Here is a 20,566-nt window from a genome sequence, read left to right as displayed (position 1 = left end):
GCTTATAGTCCGGATTTAGCGCCATCTGATGTCCACCTTTTTGGACGCTCAAAGAAGCTTTAAGGGGAAAAAGACTTTCATGTGATGATTTGAAAGCAGCAACGCAACCAAAAACATTTTTTGCTGATGGCATTAAAAAAATTGGGTACGACACTTGGAATAATGCATGGGAAGATGGCTATGTAATGTAGGTGATGTAATTTGTTTTTGAAATTCTTTATAAATAGTTAAAAAAATTCAGAAACTTTTTTGAAGAACCCTCGTATATAGTCATGGAAATGTCTTAAAAAATCTGGACATATTTGACACTGGCACTACAAGACACCAACCTCTAAATCTGCATGCAAAATAAATAAATAAATAAATAGACCACACAATACATGAATATCAAAAACGACTTTACTCCTCCTCTGGCAATAGGCACCTTAAGAAAGTACAGTTCATGTAGGTTTAAAGCGTAACATCCAAATGCGCTTCAGTAATACAAAAACATGATAAAGGCAGTGTATGATTTTTACTTTCAGATCTCATTTCTAACATCATGTATCTTATAGTTGATGCCTTTATCATTTTGACCTTGATGAACAAAACTACACATTTTACACTGTGTTTAGGTAAATCTCAGTGGTCATGCACAGCGTTTTCTGTATCGCTCTGAGACTTAGAACCTAGTTCAGTTGCCTTTTTTAATATTACTAGAAAACTTCAAAAACACCGATTTGCTTGACTGAATGGCTTAATAAAGTTTACAATGAGAATGTGTGGACTGTTTTTAAGCACTGTTAAGCAGTATGTTTAGAGATGATTTAGAAACTAATCTGGCTTTGTTACTACAGCAAAAACCGGGACAACAGATCTTTACAAAATGTGACATTGATCAATGTGTCGTTCTGTTAGTTTGAATATAGTTTGTGCACATTAATCTGTCCACATTTTAAGCAAAAGTTACAAAATAAAAAGATTCAGTGTTGTTTACAAAACATAATAAAATCCAATAAATGTTACAGCGCTGAGTAAGATCTCGAAAAGCTCTTAATCTTTGTTATAAAAGTGCAATGTATCATTTTTTAAAAACACAACTGAATCAGTACAGTGAATATAAAGTAAGTCTACACACCACTGTTATAATGCCAGGTTTTTGTGATGTAAAAAAATCAACTCAAGGTAAATCATTTCAAATTTAGTTCCAATATCATTTTAAATAATAGTTCCAAATATCAGTCAATTTTGGCACAAAACCTTCAGTCCTTTGCTAAAAAGCTGAGCAAAAAGAGGAATTTCACCTTTCTGCATGACAACAGCCCAAAGCATACCTCCACAACAACAAAAGAATGACTATACCAAAGGAGTATCAAAGTTTTGGAATGGCCTAGCCAGATCTTCGAATTTAATCCGAATTTAATCTGTAGGGTGACCTGAAGAGGGCTGTACTTAGTAGATGCCCTTGTAATATAATAGATTTGGAGCACTTTTGCTAGGAAGAGTGGGCAAAGATTGCCAAGTCAAAATGCCATACTAACAGACTTCTCCTCAAAAAGACTGAATGCTGGCATACAATCCAAAAGTGCTTCAACAAAGTATTAGTTTAAAAGTGTACATATTTATGCAACCACATTATTGTAGGTTTCTTATTCTTACCCCCCACCCCAAAGATTTGATTTTCAATTGAATTGTACAGATCATAGATCAATTGAAGGTGATCAATTTGAAATGATGCAGCTTGGTCTCATTTTTCACACATCACACAAACCTGGCATTGTCACAGCAGTGTATAGACTTTTTTCCAATGTACATGTCCTTTGGTATTAGAATACCACATATTCACTCTATTTACACTGCACAGATTTTGCTTTCAAAAGCCCAAGGCAATCATGAATCAAATCACAAATAACAACCACATTAAAGGTGGACAGACTGTATGACAATGCACACTTCAATACAAACAGTAAAGATCATTACTCAAATCTATGCATTGGAACCCCTCAAAAAGCAAAGATTGGCTTATACAATTCAAACAAAGTTTGTTCTGTTCCCACCAGTTATCATATTGTGTATGTATCTCAACATAATACAAGGCTCATTATTTCTGTAATACATTTACATTTGCATTTTTACTTTATCTTGTTGTTTGAGCCCATTTTACTATTAACAATACAGCTAAATAGGTCAATTATATCATTAAATATTGATGTATGAGCTTCTTTATGCTTAAGTAAAATAGTTTTTTTAAAGAATCGTTCCTTGTGCTAGCCCAAAATAAGTAATAACTAGCTGACCGGCTAACCACTTTTAACCAGAAAGTATGTTAGCCCTTGTCTGTTAGAGGTAGAATTGAGAGAGATTTCGATATAAAAGTAACATATTATTTTAGCATGTCATTTCAGTTTATCCTTTAATTGTGATTGATTTATGACTTTGTCAGATCAAGATCAACATATCAGAAATCTCTTTTCTGTCTTCTATTATTAGCCAATCTTCTAAAAAATATTTTTCAGAATACCAGTAATAATTAACAAGAACTGTGACGCATTTCTGCCATGTTTGATAGCATATAAGTACAGATACAGAATACAGCCAAATGTATGTGTGCAGCCCTAATTATAGTTTGTGTGTATAAAATCAGGTACAGAGGAACCTCGATTTAACAGACCTTCATTTAACAGACAAAATTTGGCTGGTCTGATTGTTTAAAATTCCCATGAGAAGCGCACCAAGACCAGTAATTCAGTAATTGTCCGCTAGCCATCGCACGTCTCTGTTTACATGAGTGATAGGCTTTATTTTGTCAGGAGTTTTGCTTTGTTTTCACCTTTTCTGTGTTTTATGCTTATTTTTTGCATTAAATCACACTGCTCCAGTAGCCACCAGCAGTGACTCGGAGTAATAGATACTTGAGTCCCCACTATACGACCACGTCAAAAAAAAAAAAAAAAACATCTCCACCACCACACAAGGTAAGTGACATTTCTCCCTAGTAGTTCAGTACATCAATTTTAATATGTATTTACAGGTTTTACATTATATATTTACATATCTATTTACGTTGTTCATTTTAATGTTTATTATATGTGCATGTTTAGCACTTTTGTGGACCTTAGTGCTGTGTTTTCATATATTTTCACACCCCCTGAAAAAAAAACCTAGACGTTATAGACAATCGCATTTACGGACCAGTGCTCCCTTCTTTTAGTCTGTTAAATCGAGGTTCCTCTGTAATGGTCGGTGGACAGTGTAATATTCACATACTTTTCGACATATGGTGTATCATATGGGTAACGTTACACATATATAGCAATTAAATAAATAATTACAGCTCATAATGCCTGTATTATTATAGGATATTTGCTCTATTGTTGGTTTGAGGTTGTATTTTGTTCCTTTTCCAAAACTGGTACATACTGTACATACTTAATATGGTTCACTAGCAGTAGCCTAAATGGCTGCAAATCAAACCTGTTAAGGTTTAAGGTCCAAACAATTCTAGTACAATAATTTATGCTTTTGTGCACTTTAAAGCAAGTTCTGGCCAAGTAACTGAACTCCAGGCTGTACGCACCTACCTTTCAGTCATCAATAAAACCAGACTTTTAAAACCCATGATATAAAACATGTAAAAACATTCTGCATTGATTTTTCCCTTGCAGGACGAACGGTTGCTACTGGCTGACTGGACTGGATTCATGCTCTAAGGGCTAAGCGGGCACTCAAGTTGTCCTATACTGTCCTGGGAGGCAGCTGCCGTTTGTACGTGCCAGCCAGAGCTTTGGCTGCGCTGTAAATCATCTGTCTGCGGGACATGCCGGTGAAGGCCAGGTGCCAGTCTGTTCGGCTGACGTTGGGCATGTTCCTCTCCAGTACCTCACCTACGGTCACCAGCAAGCCAGACCAGCGCAGGCTGTAATCCGGAGGAGTGAGAGACTGAGCCTGCAGAACAGAATCATATGGTTAGAGAGCTAAGTAGTATCCAATAATAAGTAGTATCCAATAAATTGTCAGATACAGATTTTTTCTTTTTATAGGCACAAATTTCCACACAGAGACTGGAGTCGGCTATAGCTAGGGCGGAAGTTACTCCATATTAATGCCACTGGTTTTGGAATGGGATTCCCAAAAAATGCATGGTCAGGTGTCCACATTTTGCAGTATTAAACCTGTTTTTTTTATCTTAATAAAGATTTCTTTATTAAGATTTACTTTTATCAAATTAACAACAACAGATTAACAATAAACTGAATTAACAATAGAGACTGTGAAAAACAAACCAACCCAATAAAATAAGGGGGGGGAAGGCTCTCTCTTCTACGCTGGAGTAATACAGCATTCCTTAACAATATTAGGGACAGACGACCAAGTTTTATAAAAGATATGTAGACCCCCCACCTTCCTGCCCCAACCTGTAAGCCGGTATCTTTTTGTTTCAAACTCTAATATGCTCTGTATAGTTTGTTCCTGTTCACCTTCACTGTCTACAGGATCTAAACGCTTGCAGTTACAAAGTGTTTTTTAATATTTGCTTCGCTGACAGTTTGGCAGGTATACTTTTAATCACAGGATATGAAGCAAGACTACAAGACATTTTAAATGAATGATACGATTCTAATTAATAAGGCAGGACTGAGGCTGTCAGGGACAGAGCTGCAGCCAACATCACAAGCCTGTTACATATACAGTGTGTGTGTGTGAGTGTGTGTGTGTGAGAGAACTACTTTTGTTATTTTGCTATTTTTAAAGAATATTACAAATGAATAAATCTAAAATGTTCCATAAGAAACTCCTAAGTGATTTATGAACAATAAAGGCTTGCAAGTCTTTTAGAGAGACCGTCATAATTTGCTAAGAGCAAAAGCTGTCAGTGAGCACTTTTGACTTTTATAACATATATCTGGCAACCCTGATTATAGAAAAAAAAGATTTTAAAATACAGTAATGCTTTTAACAAGATAAAATGAGTTACCCTGCATCAAATGGTTCATCAGCAATATTAAATCCCCCTCATACCAGTTTATGGTTTCAAAACCAGTATCTTTATTAAAATGTCTGAGCTTAATGTAATTATTTGTAGATTTTTTGTAGGTTTGGGTGTAAAAGTACTGCTGCTCACCTGCTGTACGTGTTCCAGAGCTATGGGTGTAGCCTGTGTAAACGTCTCGATATGGATCCCAAAGGCAGGGTCATCCAGAATCAAACAGCCGATGTCAAACCACCTAGTGGAAAGCATCAAGTTAGACCATGGGAGCCAGAGCATCAATACCGAAGGCAAACTGGGGGCTGAGGAGTAAAGTTATCTGGAACCACTGGAAACATTAGCTTTTATAAAATAAGACTAAAATTAACATTCCTCAACATATTAACAAATGTCTTTTAGTTGTCAGAATAGAGAAGTTTAAAAAGGAATTCAAAAATTCATCAACAGCCATATTTCCAATAAAAAGTCACATCAGTAAAGTGTTTACAAAGGCTGTGTTCCAAATCACAGACTCCTGTAATACATAGTACACAAAATTCCAATCGCTGCAACCACCTTCCTTACTATTCATTTCACACTGTGTAGTTTAGAACACAGCAATCACTGTGTTCGACTTTTACGTCAATAAAAGCACTCATGTGGTTTTGAACACAGCCTGTACTGATACTGATGCTGTATATTTTCCTACTCTTTTGTCTTTAATCTTCCCAAATATGCCCACGTCATCCCTAATCTTAACCAGCTGCACTGGCTAACAGTAACTTCCCATATTATGTACACAATATTGCTTATTTAGTTTGAAGCCATATCTCAACAAGAGTATATGTGTTACATGTGTGTTTTCTCAGTACTGTGATTAAACCAAAAGGCCAAACAAATGCCAGTAGGTGAATTGGTCTATCTAAAATAAGCCTTAATGTGAAAGTATGTGCTGGACTGACAGTCCTCTGTGCAGGTTGTATTCCTGTACTGTGCACCAAGGTCAGAAAACAAACCCGGGCTTATTTCCAGCTGTGCAATTCTACAAATTATGAACGCATCCTAAAACTAATACTTTATGTTCAATGTTATTTATTTGCTAGACGAATTTACTAATCTACCTTGCATTTAGGCCAAAAGAGAAATGGTGTAGCGTTTCTTTTTTAATGAACCCCAGTCTCTGGGAAAATTTAAATGTAATAAATGTGCCCATACTATACATTAACAATAAATGCAGGGGTGTCTAATTTAAGCAGCATAGCTTAGCAGAAACAAGCACATCCCAATCTGTACGGAGCCATTCCATCAGCATAAAGCTTCTGCTGTTTAGAGATAATAAAGGGCAAATTGGGTGCAATCAGAGTGGCCTTGCTTCCTGCATCTCATGAAAATACCACCCACGGATTCAAGACATGCGTTAGTATTCCCTCCTACAAAAGACAGCAACAGCAGACACTTCTACAACTTACTGCTGCATCCACCAGCATAATATGCTGTCAGATTATTAAAAAAAATCAGTTGTTTTTAAACTAAAGCTTTAAGAGAGACAGTTTGTCAAGTAATTATGAACATGACACCTGCAAAATCATAAACGTCATCACAAGCAATAATTCATTTTCCGTGAGGATGGCAGGTAATTTGGCTTAGGATCACCTTGAAAGATCACACCCCACATGGTAAATGAATTATTGTGCACACAGTAAAAGCAACAGGAGGTCCACCATCACAAGCTAGGATGAATGTACAGAACAAAACAAAAGACTAGACTGTAAGCATGCTCTCTCTGTAGGGGAGTGTGGAAGATTTGAGCATGCTTACTTATCTGGGAAGAGCTCGGCTATAAAGTTCTCCACAGAGACCACAGGCTGTTTCTCGTGGATTATGGCAGTACGACGCAGACTGTCGATGCGTTCCTGGGCGCCCTGCAGAAATGAAAAGATACATCAATACGACTACAGCACTTTTATTTTTTACAACCACTCAGTTATAGAGCGACACAAACAATGAACTCAGCACGGAGACACTGTTTTGCTCTTGTAAAATATTCTGCAAGTAATAATACAAGTTGGCCAACAATATAAGCTGATCTTAGGGTTCATTTTATTTTCAGATTAAGATTTTAATGTCATGTTATGATATTAAAGTTCAATTAAAACAAACAATGCATCACAAAATTAAAATAAATAATAAAGCAGCCGCTCAGGTGGCGCAGCGGTAAAAAGAAACGTGCTGCAACCAGGGCTGGATTCTGAGAAGCGTGGTATCGAATCCAGCCTTGCTTTACCGGTTCGAAGCCGAGTGGCTATATGAGCAACGATTGGCCGGTTGCTCATGTGGGGGGTGGGACAAAGAACCGGATGTGGGTCTCTCTCTGTCAGAATGCGATTGCGTTCTCTGCCGGGTGATTTGGAGGCGCTTACACAGAGATGGGAGAGGGTGCCCTTAGGGTGTGTCTCTCCGCATGCAACGCTAGGTGGCGCCAACTCATCAATGTGTGGGTGGCAAAGATGCATCTGGCTGCTGCTCGTGTTTCGGAGGGGATACGGGTTAGCTTCAATCACCTCCGTCAGGGCAGGGTTCGGCATAGACAGAGAGGAAGCACGATGCTAATTGAACAATTGGATGCGCTAAAAAGGGGAGAAAAAGGGGTAAAAAATTAAAACTAAATAAATAAATAAATAAATAATAAAAATGGTGGCAATTTGGTCCTGCTGTGGTTCACAAGATATAACGTAAAGCTTCCACAAAGGGGCGTTCGTGTACAAATACATTTTGTGTTTATGTGCCTGTTAAAATTAGTTTATTTATTTATTATTATTTTTCTCTGTGACCCATTTTTTTGGCTTGGTTTGAAAAACCCTGAATTAGTGTATTGGTGATTGGCTGAAATTAGGCAGATAAAGTTACTTATATATTTATAAACATATATATTTTGCTACACCAGGTTATAAAGTACTGGTAGACTGTTTGTAATTGTAAATAAAACCCCTGTGTATTGCTGTGCACACTTTTTTTCCTATTGTAAATATTGCACCCCTTCCACTGTATAGCACCTTTCTTAATTACTGTATAAAGATGTCACTGCACTCGTTAGGACTCGGTTTCATCTGTTTTCTTTTAATGTTACAGCCTGACCCTAGACGGGACATAACAGAGCACTTGTGTTTGTGTGGTCCTTATATTCAAGTTGCTGGTCTGGGTAGATTTTGCACATTATGTTAAAACAACCCACCTTAAGTCCAGCTGCATAGCCAACTGGCTGAGGAGCAATGTTGGATTGGCTTGCTTCACCAGTCACCATTGCCAGGCCAAACACCTCCTGAAAGGCATCACGCACTGCTCCTACTTTCACTTCCTTATCAGACGTCACCACAATGTCCACGTCACCTCCAGACTCTGTGACACCAAATCAATTTTATTGAACATATTACAGTGGCTTCCCATCAAACATCATTTCATTTTACTAAAAAAATCTTAATTTTATAAAATGAACAGTACTAACTGATGTATGGAGCCATTCCAGGATCTAACGTAGTGATCATGGACTCCACAGAGTGCTTTGTCTTGTCCAGGACTGTTTTCACCATGGGGTTGCCAGCAACACCCTAAATTAGACATAAGTTAGATGTCAGATATCCACCGAGACATTATAAACAAACTAATTGATTTTAAAATGTGTTTTAGATCCATTTTAGGTATCACATGTTACCTTGATGAAGCCCCATATTCCTCCTCCAGAGGCGGCAACCTGGACAGAACTGGGATCCTCATGTTCCTCTGGGAAAGTAATGGGGGAGCCCACAGCCAAACCACCTGACATCACTGGCTGCTGCATCATTGGGTTGGAAACTACACCTAAATATAATAAAACAATATGAGACAAACAGAGATAACTTATAACTTGTAATTTGTATTATCTTGGGGGTCTAAACATGAAACTCTTTACTAATAACTATTTAACGTAGCTAGACATCTACTGTCATTTCTTTGGTCAAGTACTTATATCAGGTATGACTTCTCATCTAGTACTGTACACAAGTAAACAACCTACCTGGCATGGGTGGAGGACTGGAGAAGCTGGGCATAAGTGGAGTCTGTGGGGTGCGTCCGGCATGCCCACGTGTGATGTCATACCCTGCACTAACATTAAAGCTAGTGGTGGGTGGTCCCATGGGTGGGGGAGCTAGCACCGGGCCTAGAGGAGGCTGACCAGCGGGGAAAGTGTAAGCTACGTGAGGGCTGCTGTAAGGTAAGCCTCCGGTCAAAGGAGCAGGGGCTGGCGAGGCTGTAGATAAAGGCTGCATGGGGCTCAGGGTGAACGGAGGAGGTGCGGAGGACTGGATGGGAGGTAGGGTGGAGGTCACTGCTGTGGGTGGTGCTGGTGTGGAAAAGCTCTCAGGGGCAAAGTTGGTGACGTTGGTACTGCTAGGAAGGTTCATTGGACGAGAGACACCTAAAAAGAGCATAAAATGTGTTTTTTTTTTATGTGGCTATTTATTTTAAAAATGTGTCTACAATCAAGACAGCTTGTAAAAAAATCCTTTCGTGGTACCATTTTTTATTATGATGTTTTTCTATGTGCAATTTTAAACTTGGCTAAATAACCAACAAACTGTTTTTATGCTCTCTTGCTAGAATTCTAATAAATGTCTTGCTTTTTAAAAAAAAAAAGCCACAATGCAGGACTACCCCGGCAAGGATGCCAATCCATCACAGGGCTTCGATCAACCCCACCCCATAGACATAGCCAATCAAGTCTGTGTGAACGGCCGGCCAGCCAGCAGCATCGCTGAAAGTGGTGGGCTGATATAATAGACCACTGTGCCACACAAACAATATAAAATAAGTTATTAGAAATAATGGCCTCTCTACTAAATGAAGTACATCATGTTAAAATAAATATCAGCAACATGTCTTGCTGCAAGAGTCAAAGGCCCATGAAGTTGCCTGGGAGTATCAAGATTTATGGGCACCCGGGATGACATTGTGGGTTTAAACAATGCTGTGACTTTGACTTTACACTTTATAACAAGCTGGGAAAACTGCCCAAAGCTACAATTATTCCTACGACAGTTCGCTGATACGAAGGTCTCCTGAAAGTCAGTCAAATTATTAAAGGGTGTATATTCACAAACAAGCCCCTGACCAAACACAGCCTTCTTTGCAGATCGGCTCAGATCTGCTCCCCTGCAGAGCTTCTATAGCTGCTGGACATCTATTACTCAGTGAGAGATAACATCATTGCTTAAGAAGGCATTAGAGAGTACAATCCAAGCAACTAGCTGTAACAAAGTTAGAGGCAATAAGAGTAATTCAGGGTGATTTGGGTTTCGTCGATTGACCAAAACAGTGCCAGATAGTCGAATTAAAAAGAATTGGTGGAGTTCAAACTTTTAAGAAATGCTTTTGTAACCCTTTCAAATCATGATACACCTTCACTTGTGAAGATCTGACTTGGATCCGATGTTCTTTAAATACAACAGGGTGCAGAAACACAACTGATCATCCCACTGACCACTGACTGAAAACACTTGACTCTAATTTTACTTACAGATTAACAGCTAATCCATGTGGTTTACATACATTTGCTATTCACAGATATGCAAGACTGGATCATTTCCTTTAATAAACAAAATGATCAAGTATAATAATCTTGTCTCATTGGTGTAATTGGGTTCTTTTGATCTACTTTAAGGAATTCTGTAAAACTCTGATGATGGTGTAGGGCAAATCTATGTATACATATAAAACACGTAAAGAGTTCACAAACTTTTACATTTATTGCTGTCAGAGCACAACGGATTACATTTAATTAAAGCAGACACGTAGTTGGATATTTACTGCAATCTTGCCCGCTATATCTCAGTTTATTTTGCTTGAGAAACGTTCTACCCAGGTCTTACCCATGGTGAGAGGAGGGGGACTGATGGCAGATGCAGCATTGGGGGGAGGTGGAGGAGTGCTGGGTGGAGTCGTCTCTATTCCACTCTCTTCCATCATTTTCCCTCACTTTTGCCTGTGGTGGTGGGGGAAACACAGTTCCTTTATTTTTTACTCGACATGACACAGAGACACTTGGCAGACACTGACTTATTGAAACATGCATGCTGACTGGTCCTCAACATAATCATCATCATGTAATTACATGCACCCACATCAAACTGTATTATGTAGTACAGTATATGTTATGTTTGGATGTTGGGTCAACATCCCAGTATCATTTCTGAGAAGGATGCCCAGTACATGTTGGCAGGATCACTGTTTATGAGAACTCCCTATCCAGTTACTAAATTCACAGAATATCTGATTAAAGAATATCTGATTCTTTAAATGATGATGCAAACTGGGTCAGCTTTTAAATAGACAACCAACCGTCGTTAGTTGATAGTTAACAAATAATAAACAAGCTTGAATTAAATGCCACTTTTGAAGATTGTTCTTTATCTCATTAACAATCAAGAGTCAACATCCAATCTCCTTACTCTTCAATGCCCAAATGTCAGTTTCTGTATTTCTTCACACTGCCTCCCTGCAGACAGGAGCTATCAGACAACTTTTTCAGCCACGTCTTCGGTTTTTCATCCGATTAAAAGACTAAGATAAGTTCTCTAGAACAGACAGACTGTTATACAGTCCAGAGTTTAATTATTGCTTCTCTAAAATGCCTATTTCATTGTGCATTTAAGAAACTGTAATATCAAGGCTATGTCTCCATAATCTCCACATTCCCTACACAGAGATGCTACACGTAGCGCGAGGTGATGGTTTTTTTTACCCTATATAGTGCACTACATGTTAACTTAAAAGCTGTTTGGGACTCGACCGCTCTTCCATTGAGCTAGCAGTTAACCTCACTATACAGCTTTCAGGCACATTCTAAAATACAAACCAGGTCAGAAAATAAAATATAACTGTATGACCGGGCATGGTTTAAAACATTAAGGTTTTGGCAATATTATGCCGAGCAAATCAGCAGCTGATACTGAACATAACTGATATACTTAGTTGAGTTACTCATTAACAGCGACCTAATTCCCAGTACTTGAGTAAAACAAACAGCAAAACAAGCAGTGTTTGACATGCAAAGCACTATAAATGATGCTTCTCTTACCTGACCGTCGTATTTTTGTGTTATACGTCGGAAAATGCTAAATTACATCCAGTGAAGTCCACACAACTCGATTATTACTGTCGAAAATGGCCGCGTCCGAATGACGTCAAAATCCTGCCACGTCTGTAGTAACTGTGGGCGGAGCGACCAGAGAGGGAGCGTGGATGGCCTCGTTTAAAATACAGCTGAGGCCCTACATAGTGCACTACTATTACTGTCTAAATCAGTACTACTTAATAAAGCAATAAGCCACGAGAAACCGTGCGTTAACTCCGCTTCGCGTCGTGCCAAAACAGCCTTCCCCGTGATAAAATCATAGCAGTAACGCACGGTCTCGAGTGGCTTACTGCTTTTATAAAACGGCGGTCAACATAAAATATAATAAAATACAACAATGTTTAATTTATAAATGTTTTCATTCACAAAAACACTTAGAAAAAGCATTCTTCCGCGAAATCAGGTAGTCCGTTAACAGTGTTGCTAGGCAACATGAGGGCGAACATAACATTCGCAATAAACATTCCTCCACAAATACTATTACACTATTTCTTGAACGAAACACCCGCTTAATGATTAGGATTACTGTTTATATTCATCTGGACATTTCCATGTATAGTACATGACTTAAAATAGTGTTCAACCATGTTTGTACTTTTCTTCTCAGCGGCGTATTAATATGGAAAGATGTGAGGTGGTCATAGGTGTGCAACCTTGTCATAGGGGATTTTACAACGGCTTCGAACGCGGCTCAGCCAATCAGATAAATCTGATTGGCTGAGCCGTGTTCGAAGCCGTTGTAAAATCCCCGATAAACGCACACCTAGGACCACCTCACATCATTCCATATTAATACGCCACTGAATGGAAAAAGTAAAAGTTATTTTCGCCCTCATGTTGCCTAGCAACACTGTTAATCGGACTACCTTGCGTCGCGGAAGAATGCTTTATTGCAAGTTTATACACAATAAATACATTTATGATTAAAAATGGTTGTATTTATTGTATTTTATGTTGACCGCCGTTTTATAAAAGCAATAAGCCACTCGAGACCGTACGTTACTGTTAAGATTTTAGCACGGGGAAAGAAGTTTTAGGCACTCCGCTTCGCGTCGTGCCGAAAACGTCATCCCCGTGCTAAAATCACAGTAACGCACGGCCTCTCGTGGCTTATTGCTTTATTCTTCCACGTACGAGCGCAACAGCCGTCTGCAGTGTTCTTGCCCGAATCGTTTTTGGTTTCTTTGTGCGTGGTTGCGCACTCATTTTCACAAACAGTGTAGTTTACAAAAGGGAAAATGCAAAAATGTCGCAAACTTCGCTGTGTTTTGTTGTGGTACCGTCACGTTGTTATGTTGTTAAAATCCTAACAGACATCAGTACGTTGGTAGGCATTGGAAGATTGTAAGTTTTTGAATACTTTGCTTTGCACAAACAGAAATAGGGGCAATATGGAAATAATAGTGTAAACTATATGTACGTAAAGGACGGACGCACCTTACGCACTTTGCGCACCCTACGGAGCATGCGTAGTGAGGCTCCTATTCTGTCTGCACATGCGTAGTGAGGCTCATATTCCGTGTTTGTGTTTTGGTGAATGAGAGCTCTTTTCTTTTGACTTTGTGCTTAAAAATGTTAACAGAAAAGCATCTATTTTTATTTTAAATTAACAAGGACACGTATTAAAAATATTTAATAATAATATTTAATAATAATTCGGTCACTATTAATTAATACAACTGTATGCAAACTTTTGACTGTAACAGTATGTGGTCACCACTGATGAGCTACCATGGTTGGGCCCTGTCTCATTTGTCACACTAAATGTACTTGTGCCATAATTGTTAAATCAACAATCATAACCCATAGCATGACAACATGTGGTTTAGTTGACACATTTTATTGCAAAACCAAATTCAACATACATTTCATAAAGGCTACTTAAAAAACAAGATAACGTGAGAAAAGTGGTAGTATAAGGCAAATATTGTAGAAGAAGTAGAAAAAAGAATGACAATTGTGCAATTTCTTTTTTTGGAAAATAAAGATATATACATTGAAACACTTATATTCATCCTGGTCAGTTAATACAAGTATGTACTGGCATTAAAACTGGTAATTACTGTGGAAAGTTCAAAAGTGTTCTGCAAAATGTAGTAGAGGCCATTTGAGCCCTACTGGGAAATGGGGTCACTGAAAGGAGAAATAAAGGAGAAAATAAAACATAGTTAACAGGAAGCATACTACAACTTTCTGCATGTTGCATTATCAATTACATTATCAAACTTTAGAACACAGAAATCAATGTACATGAATTAAGTGTATTTACAAAACAAAATGTTCTAGCAAATTCTTCTAAGAAATGTAACAGCTATATACAATTATACAAATGTACCATCTGGCTTGGAGTAGTTAAGACCGGAGGCTGCGGTTGTCTTCGCTGCGAACGCCTAATAATCTGAATACTACACATTTAAAGGTTATGTGTTATATGTATTAGACAACATTGAAATATTTAGGCTGATTACATTTCCACCTTAATGCAAAAGTCCAGCTTGAGCATTATTGCTCCAGAGCAGTGGTATTTAGATGTGTTTGATGTTTTTCCGAACTATTTTATTTTTGTATTGTTTTAACAGGTATAAAACCTTCTTTCTTCTTTTATTTTTCTTTATTTCTGAAGTTATTTTAATTATTTAAATACTGTATATTGCTGTAAAACACTCCAAGCTGCATTATTTGTATTATTATTATTATTATTATTATTAATAATAATTATTATTACAGTTAGTAGATAGCTGGAATTATTGTCAGTTAAAAGTCTGACCTAGAGCAAATATTAATTCTGTATTATTTTATTTTATTTCATTTTTAATTATTAGAAACTGCCTTTTATTTGCAGAAAGTATAAAACACTCTTCCAACAGTTTAAATACCGCTGCTCTGGTGTAGACTGAGTTAGCAAAATTACACTAAGCTACTAGGTTATCGACTAGGGTGGCACAGAAGTGCAGCAGGTATTGTGGATGCCACATATCAACCTGGGTCCTTTAAACTTGTGTTTAATCTTTGCCTCTAGTCACTGAATGTGAGGAACTGGATTACCCTGGTACTTTGGTCTCCCAACTCTCAAAAACATTGTAAAATGTGGATTGTCTATAGTAATTTTTTTCTAGGTGTAAGTGTGTGGTACTCAGTGATGGCTAAATGTACCCACACCCAATGTTCCTAGGTGACTCTGAAGCAACCAGGATCAGGATTAGGCAGATGGTAAAAAAGTAAAATATGAATAACTGTATGGATCCGTTATTATAAATAATAATACTGTACTATGTGTCTGTAAAATGTTTAAACTACACAAGTATAGTAATTGTAGCTGTAAATATGTTACTATGATTGGGATTGTACCTTATAGCATTAGTGTTAGTGAGTGTACACCCAAGACCTTTTAGAATATGACTGAAGAATGTTTGTCTAAATAAATATAGATACACTACTATAGTTAAAAACAGCACAATTATGGCACTTTGTCCTTTGGTTAAATTTAGTACTGATGAAACATTAAAACACTGAACGACAACTAAAATGTACGTAAAATATCAGTGGTGATGCATGGCAACGCAGATAACAACCTCTCAATACAGATCGTAGTAACTTTAACTATAAAAAAGGAAATTACACACATACACACACACACACGCGCGCGCGCAAAACAACTCAGACATTTCAGCCTCGTCTGCAATCTCTAATACTGAACAGGTCTCCGAACATTTTAATACAAAAATAAATTGAGGTTTGCTCTGTATTGCTCTGTATTTCTGAGTGATATGATTCACTGATGGAATGATTAAGTTGATCTGCTATATATAAAATGCCACCTTCTGTACACAAGTTCATCCATGTTTTATCTAAAGGTCTGTAAATTGTTTGCTTTTGTAAAAACAAATGATTAAAAATGGTTATCATGACATTAAAAACTATATGAAAGTAAAAATACAAAAACAACTCATTATAAAAATGGTTATCCTGATATGAAGATATGCAGATCCAAACAACCAGGGAACTTGGGAGGAACCACAGAAAGTATGTCCATGGCAGTGGGAATGGGTATTTAGTTCATTCCTTTAGGAGCTCATTCATTTTCAAGCTCTTTCTTGGGGGATGGGGTGATGTCCCGTGTGGGCAGCAGGTCATAATGACATGGGATGTGGCTGTTCTTTGGTAGATCGTACAGGTCCTGGCCGAACGGTCCTTTATTGTTGTTGTTGGTAGGTGTGTAGACTGAACTGACGGTCGGCTCTGGAGAAAAAGATCAACACGCATATTATTAGTGAATGACAAGTGACTCCATGTCTATTCAATAGAGAAAATTAATCTATTTTTTGACAGTTTGGTATATTAAAACCACATATACAACAGACTTCTAAAATTGTAAGCAGGGGCCTAAAATTTTGAACAAATCACATTTATTTTACAAATTATTAGAAGGTCACAGAAACAGATTTTCTACGCTTACTGTATATATTTATTCATACTTTTTGCTGTAATGTTTACATTTAGCTTGCACATTTTTATAATTAAGTCTCCCGCCCTGCCTTTAAGCTGGATACTCAACGTTAGCTGGCTAGCTTATTTTTTCTGCATTGTTTGTGTGACAGGCCAACCTGCTGTATAGTTCAACAGACGCTACCTATTACAGTATCATGCCCACCTGCCATGCCATTATTGACCCTGGGGGAAGGAGGGCATTGAGTTGCATAATAATTATAAATAAAACCCTGCAAATTATTGTCTATTTTGTGCTGTTTTTGTACAGAAAACAGAAAAAATCATTATAGTTGTTGTTTTTGTGTTATTAATTTTACTAAATTCATAATTTTATTTACCGGCAGTTGACAGTTAAATTAATGTTATCAGCAATAATAATATATAATATATAATAATATGTTAATGTTCTTTATGTTACATTACCTAGCTGTTTACATTAGCTAGTTAGCATGCTAATGTGTTTGCTTATCTGAGCCACTTACCGATTTCGTAAACGTTTTTGCTGGTTGGACTGGAATCAGACTGTATCTCCGCATACGGAGGTTCTCTCTGTGTAGGCGACTTCATCTCCACATAGCCACACTCAGTGTTTTTGGGCATCAGGAGAGGGGGGTCTTTAATTGTGGCATAGGGGTTCTCTGAGCTGGTCAGAGAGCAAGAGCTGGCATGGTAGGGCACACCTTTCACCAGGTCTGGACAAGTAAAAAGCAGTACAGCGGATAATGAGAAAGTTTCAGCGAAATAATAAAAATGACAAAAAATGAAACCAAGCCAATAACAATCTTGAGATTCAGAAGGGTGCCAGCACTGCAATAGCTTAAGAACAAAAAGTAGAACTGTGGGCCTCTCTTTATATTGCTCTAGTCACATCACAGTGGGTGTTGGACTTTGGTACCTCAATTCTGTGCTAACTGTACTGTGCCAAATGTATATACTGACACACATGTACAGTGTATCACAAAAGTGAGTACACCCCTCACATTTCTGCAAATATTTTATTATATCTTTTCATGGGACAACACTATAGAAATAAAACTTGGATATAACTTAGAGTAGTCAGTGTACAACTTGTATAGCAGTGTAGATTTACTGTCTTCTGAAAATAACTCAACACGCAGCCATTAATGTCTAAATGGCTGGCAACATAAGTGAGTACACCCCACAGTTAACATGTCCAAATTGTGCCCAAAGTGTCAATATTTTGTGTGACCACCATTATTATCCAGCACTGCCTTAACCCTCCTGGGCATGGAATTCACCAGAGCTGCACAGGTTGCTACTGGAATCCTCTTCCACTCCTCCATGATGACATCACGGAGCTGGTGGATGTTAGACACCTTGAACTCCTCCACCTTCCACTTGAGGATGCCCCACAGGTGCTCAATTGGGTTTAGTCCATCACCTTTACCTTCAGCTTCCTCAGCAAGGCAGTTGTCATCTTGGAGGTTGTGTTTGGGGTCGTTATCCTGTTGGAAAACTGCCATGAGTTGAGCCAGTTTTCGAAGGAAGGGGATCATGCTCTGTTTCAGAATGTCACAGCACATGTTGGAATTCATGTTTCCCTCAATGAACTGCAGCTCCCCAGTGCCAGCAACACTCATGCAGCCCAAGACCATGATGCTACCACCACCATGCTTGACTGTAGGCAAGATACAGTTGTCTTGGTACTTCTCACCAGGGCGCCGCCACACATGCTGGACACCATCTGAGCCAAACAAGTTTATCTTGGTCTCGTCAGACCACAGGGCATTCCAGTAATCCATGTTCTTGGACTGCTTGTCTTCAGCAAACTGTTTGCGGGCTTTCTTGTGCGTCAGCTTCCTTCTGGGATGACGACCATGCAGACCGAGTTGATGCAGTGTGCAGCGTATGGTCTGAGCACTGACAGGCTGACCTCCCACGTCTTCAACCTCTGCAGCAATGCTGGCAGCACTCATGTGTCTATTTTTTAAAGCCAACCTCTGGATATGACGCCGAACACGTGGACTCAACTTCTTTGGTCGACCCTGGCGAAGCCTGTTCCGAGTGGAACCTGTCCTGGAAAACCGCTGTATGACCTTGGCCACCATGCTGTAGCTCAGTTTCAGGGTGTTAGCAATCTTCTTATAGCCCAGGCCATGTTTGTGGAGAGCAACAATTCTATTTCTCACATCCTCAGAGAGTTCTTTGCCATGAGGTGCCATGTTGAATATCCAGTGGCCAGTATAAGAGAATTGTACCCAAAACACCAAATTTAACAGCCCTGCTCCCCATTTACACCTGGGACCTTGACACATGACACCAGGGAGGGACAACGACACATTTGGGCACAATTTGGACATGTTCACTGTGGGGTGTACTCACTTATGTTGCCAGCTATTTAGACATTAATGGCTGTGTGTTGAGTTATTTTCAGAAGACAGTAAATCTACACTGCTATACAAGTTGTACACTGACTACTCTAAGTTATATCCAAGTTTCATGTCTATAGTGTTGTCCCATGAAAAGATATAATCAAATATTTGCAAAAATCTGAGGGGTGTACTCACTTTTGTGATACACTGTATATATAAATTTTTTGCAAGTATTTGCATTGCTTACCTCTAAGAGATTTTCCCAAATAACGTCTGTCAATTCCATAAGCTCCTAAATAAATAAAAGACACATTTATTTACTTTTTTTATTTTTGGGTGCCCAAATCCCCAAACAAATTTTTGCATAACAGAACATTTAAATGAAAAAAGAGACTATCACTGCATGGATGTGAGAGGCTAAATTGTAACATTAAATACTTTCAAATCGTTAAACAAAACATGGATTTATACAAAGTGAGAATAAGTAAAAACATCCACATTCACAAACACTCATATCACCCTTGGATATTTAAGCTAATTTATCTCATGAAATACAGACAGGCTTGCACATGACGCATTTACCGCGTCATTTCAAACAGTTCATCTCATTGGAGGCGCTTTGAAAAGGTCAGCGGCCCAATAGCGAGCCCAAGGCAGCAAAAGTGCATGGATGCCACCACCTAGGGAAGCACAACTGCAAGCTAAGCAGCACCGCCACACTCCATAGGAAACAACAGCACAGCCAGCGCAAAAGTGATTGCGCCCTTAGTCTAGTGTTTGGCTCCCGCCTTTGTTCTGCCTCTTTTAGACATGACTTTCTCTCTTTGCAGTCTGTCTGTGTGACTTTTGGAAAATCTTGTAGAAGATGACTCAGCACTTTCCTTCAAATCTCTTTGATTCCTGAGCATTAGCTTTATTCATTATCTAAGGTAAAGAAAATCATTGTAGTCTTTGTCAAAGCTCACTACCCACCAAGCTCATTAAAGCAGTTGCCTTGTTTCCAGTCAGCCGGCAGGGTTCCAGTGTGATCCCTCAGTGACGGCCGCTTTCTCTGTTCCACATTCTTCAGGTTAACAAACAACTGGTTGTTCTTTGTCTAACATGAAAATTGATAGAAAGTGAATACATCTACAAACATGATAATAATGTTGTAGCAATTTAAACACAATTACACTTATATACCTAAATAATAGAACAGTTATTTGATATTGCACCTGTCTGGAAATAATATGAATTTCATACATACTTTTTTAATACATTTTACCCCCTTTCTCTCCCAATTTAGTGCAGCCATTATGCTGCTGGGGACCCTGATGGTGTCCAAGGAGGGTGTATATTCACCTCCCACTCCCTATGATGTGCAGTCCACCAATCCCTTCTGAGGTCGGCTTCGAATACAGACAGCCACGCCCCAATCCCTGCGCTTCTCCACTTTCCTTACTCAGCATCGATAACCCCACCCCTTAGTCTGGTCTTTCCCACCCAGCAGACTGGAGGCCAATTCTGCCTGCTAGAGGGCACCCAGCCGACCAATAACCTAGAATTTCAACAAACCTTTTACTATTCACAAGATTCATATTCTTAAATAAGCCTTATTTCTATTTATGATTTATCTTTTATGATGAAAAGTTG

The 20,566-nt window shown here is 38.5% G+C and overlaps 2 protein-coding genes across 2 annotated transcripts in view; both read right to left on the bottom strand.

Annotated features, from left to right (window-relative positions):
• Positions 1-381: 381 nt before the first annotated feature.
• On the bottom strand, positions 382-12,133 carry prrc1 (proline-rich coiled-coil 1). The gene is made up of 9 exons (XM_063013570.1): positions 12,057-12,133; positions 10,849-10,961; positions 8,997-9,398; positions 8,655-8,800; positions 8,448-8,550; positions 8,178-8,341; positions 6,764-6,867; positions 5,102-5,204; positions 382-3,924 (listed from the first exon to the last, which is right to left on the bottom strand). The coding sequence occupies exons 2-9, from the start codon at positions 10,943-10,945 to the stop codon at positions 3,715-3,717; spliced, it is 1,329 nt and encodes a 442-aa protein (XP_062869640.1). The 5' UTR covers positions 10,946-10,961; positions 12,057-12,133; the 3' UTR covers positions 382-3,714.
• A 3,513-nt stretch (positions 12,134-15,646) lies between these two features.
• megf10 (multiple EGF-like-domains 10) overlaps positions 15,647-20,566 on the bottom strand; it is a 42,568-nt gene continuing 37,648 nt past the window's right edge. The window contains exons 22-25 of the mRNA XM_063013569.1: positions 19,907-20,030; positions 19,182-19,226; positions 17,084-17,293; positions 15,647-16,352 (exon numbers count right to left, since the gene is read on the bottom strand). Of these exons, the coding sequence (XP_062869639.1) occupies positions 16,186-16,352; positions 17,084-17,293; positions 19,182-19,226; positions 19,907-20,030 (546 nt within the window). The 3' untranslated portion in view covers positions 15,647-16,185. The remainder of the gene's footprint in view (positions 16,353-17,083; positions 17,294-19,181; positions 19,227-19,906; positions 20,031-20,566) is intronic.

The sequence above is a fragment of the Trichomycterus rosablanca genome, chromosome 18 (genome assembly GCF_030014385.1).
Source record: "Trichomycterus rosablanca isolate fTriRos1 chromosome 18, fTriRos1.hap1, whole genome shotgun sequence".
In the NCBI taxonomy this organism is placed as follows: Eukaryota; Metazoa; Chordata; class Actinopteri; order Siluriformes; family Trichomycteridae; genus Trichomycterus; species Trichomycterus rosablanca.
This window is presented reverse-complemented; position numbering and strand designations above follow the sequence as displayed.

Bases quoted from the DNA above. Each gene is read 5' to 3' on its own strand.
- prrc1 (XM_063013570.1), bottom strand. From the start codon at position 10,945: ATGATGGAAGAGAGTGGAATAGAGACGACTCCACCCAGCACTCCTCCA. The intron at 8,551-8,654 runs GTAACATGTGAT...TGTCTAATTTAG, and splicing joins GAATATGGGGCTTCATCAAG to GGTGTTGCTGGCAACCCCAT. The intron at 8,342-8,447 runs GTTAGTACTGTT...TTGGTGTCACAG, and splicing joins TGGAATGGCTCCATACATCA to AGTCTGGAGGTGACGTGGAC.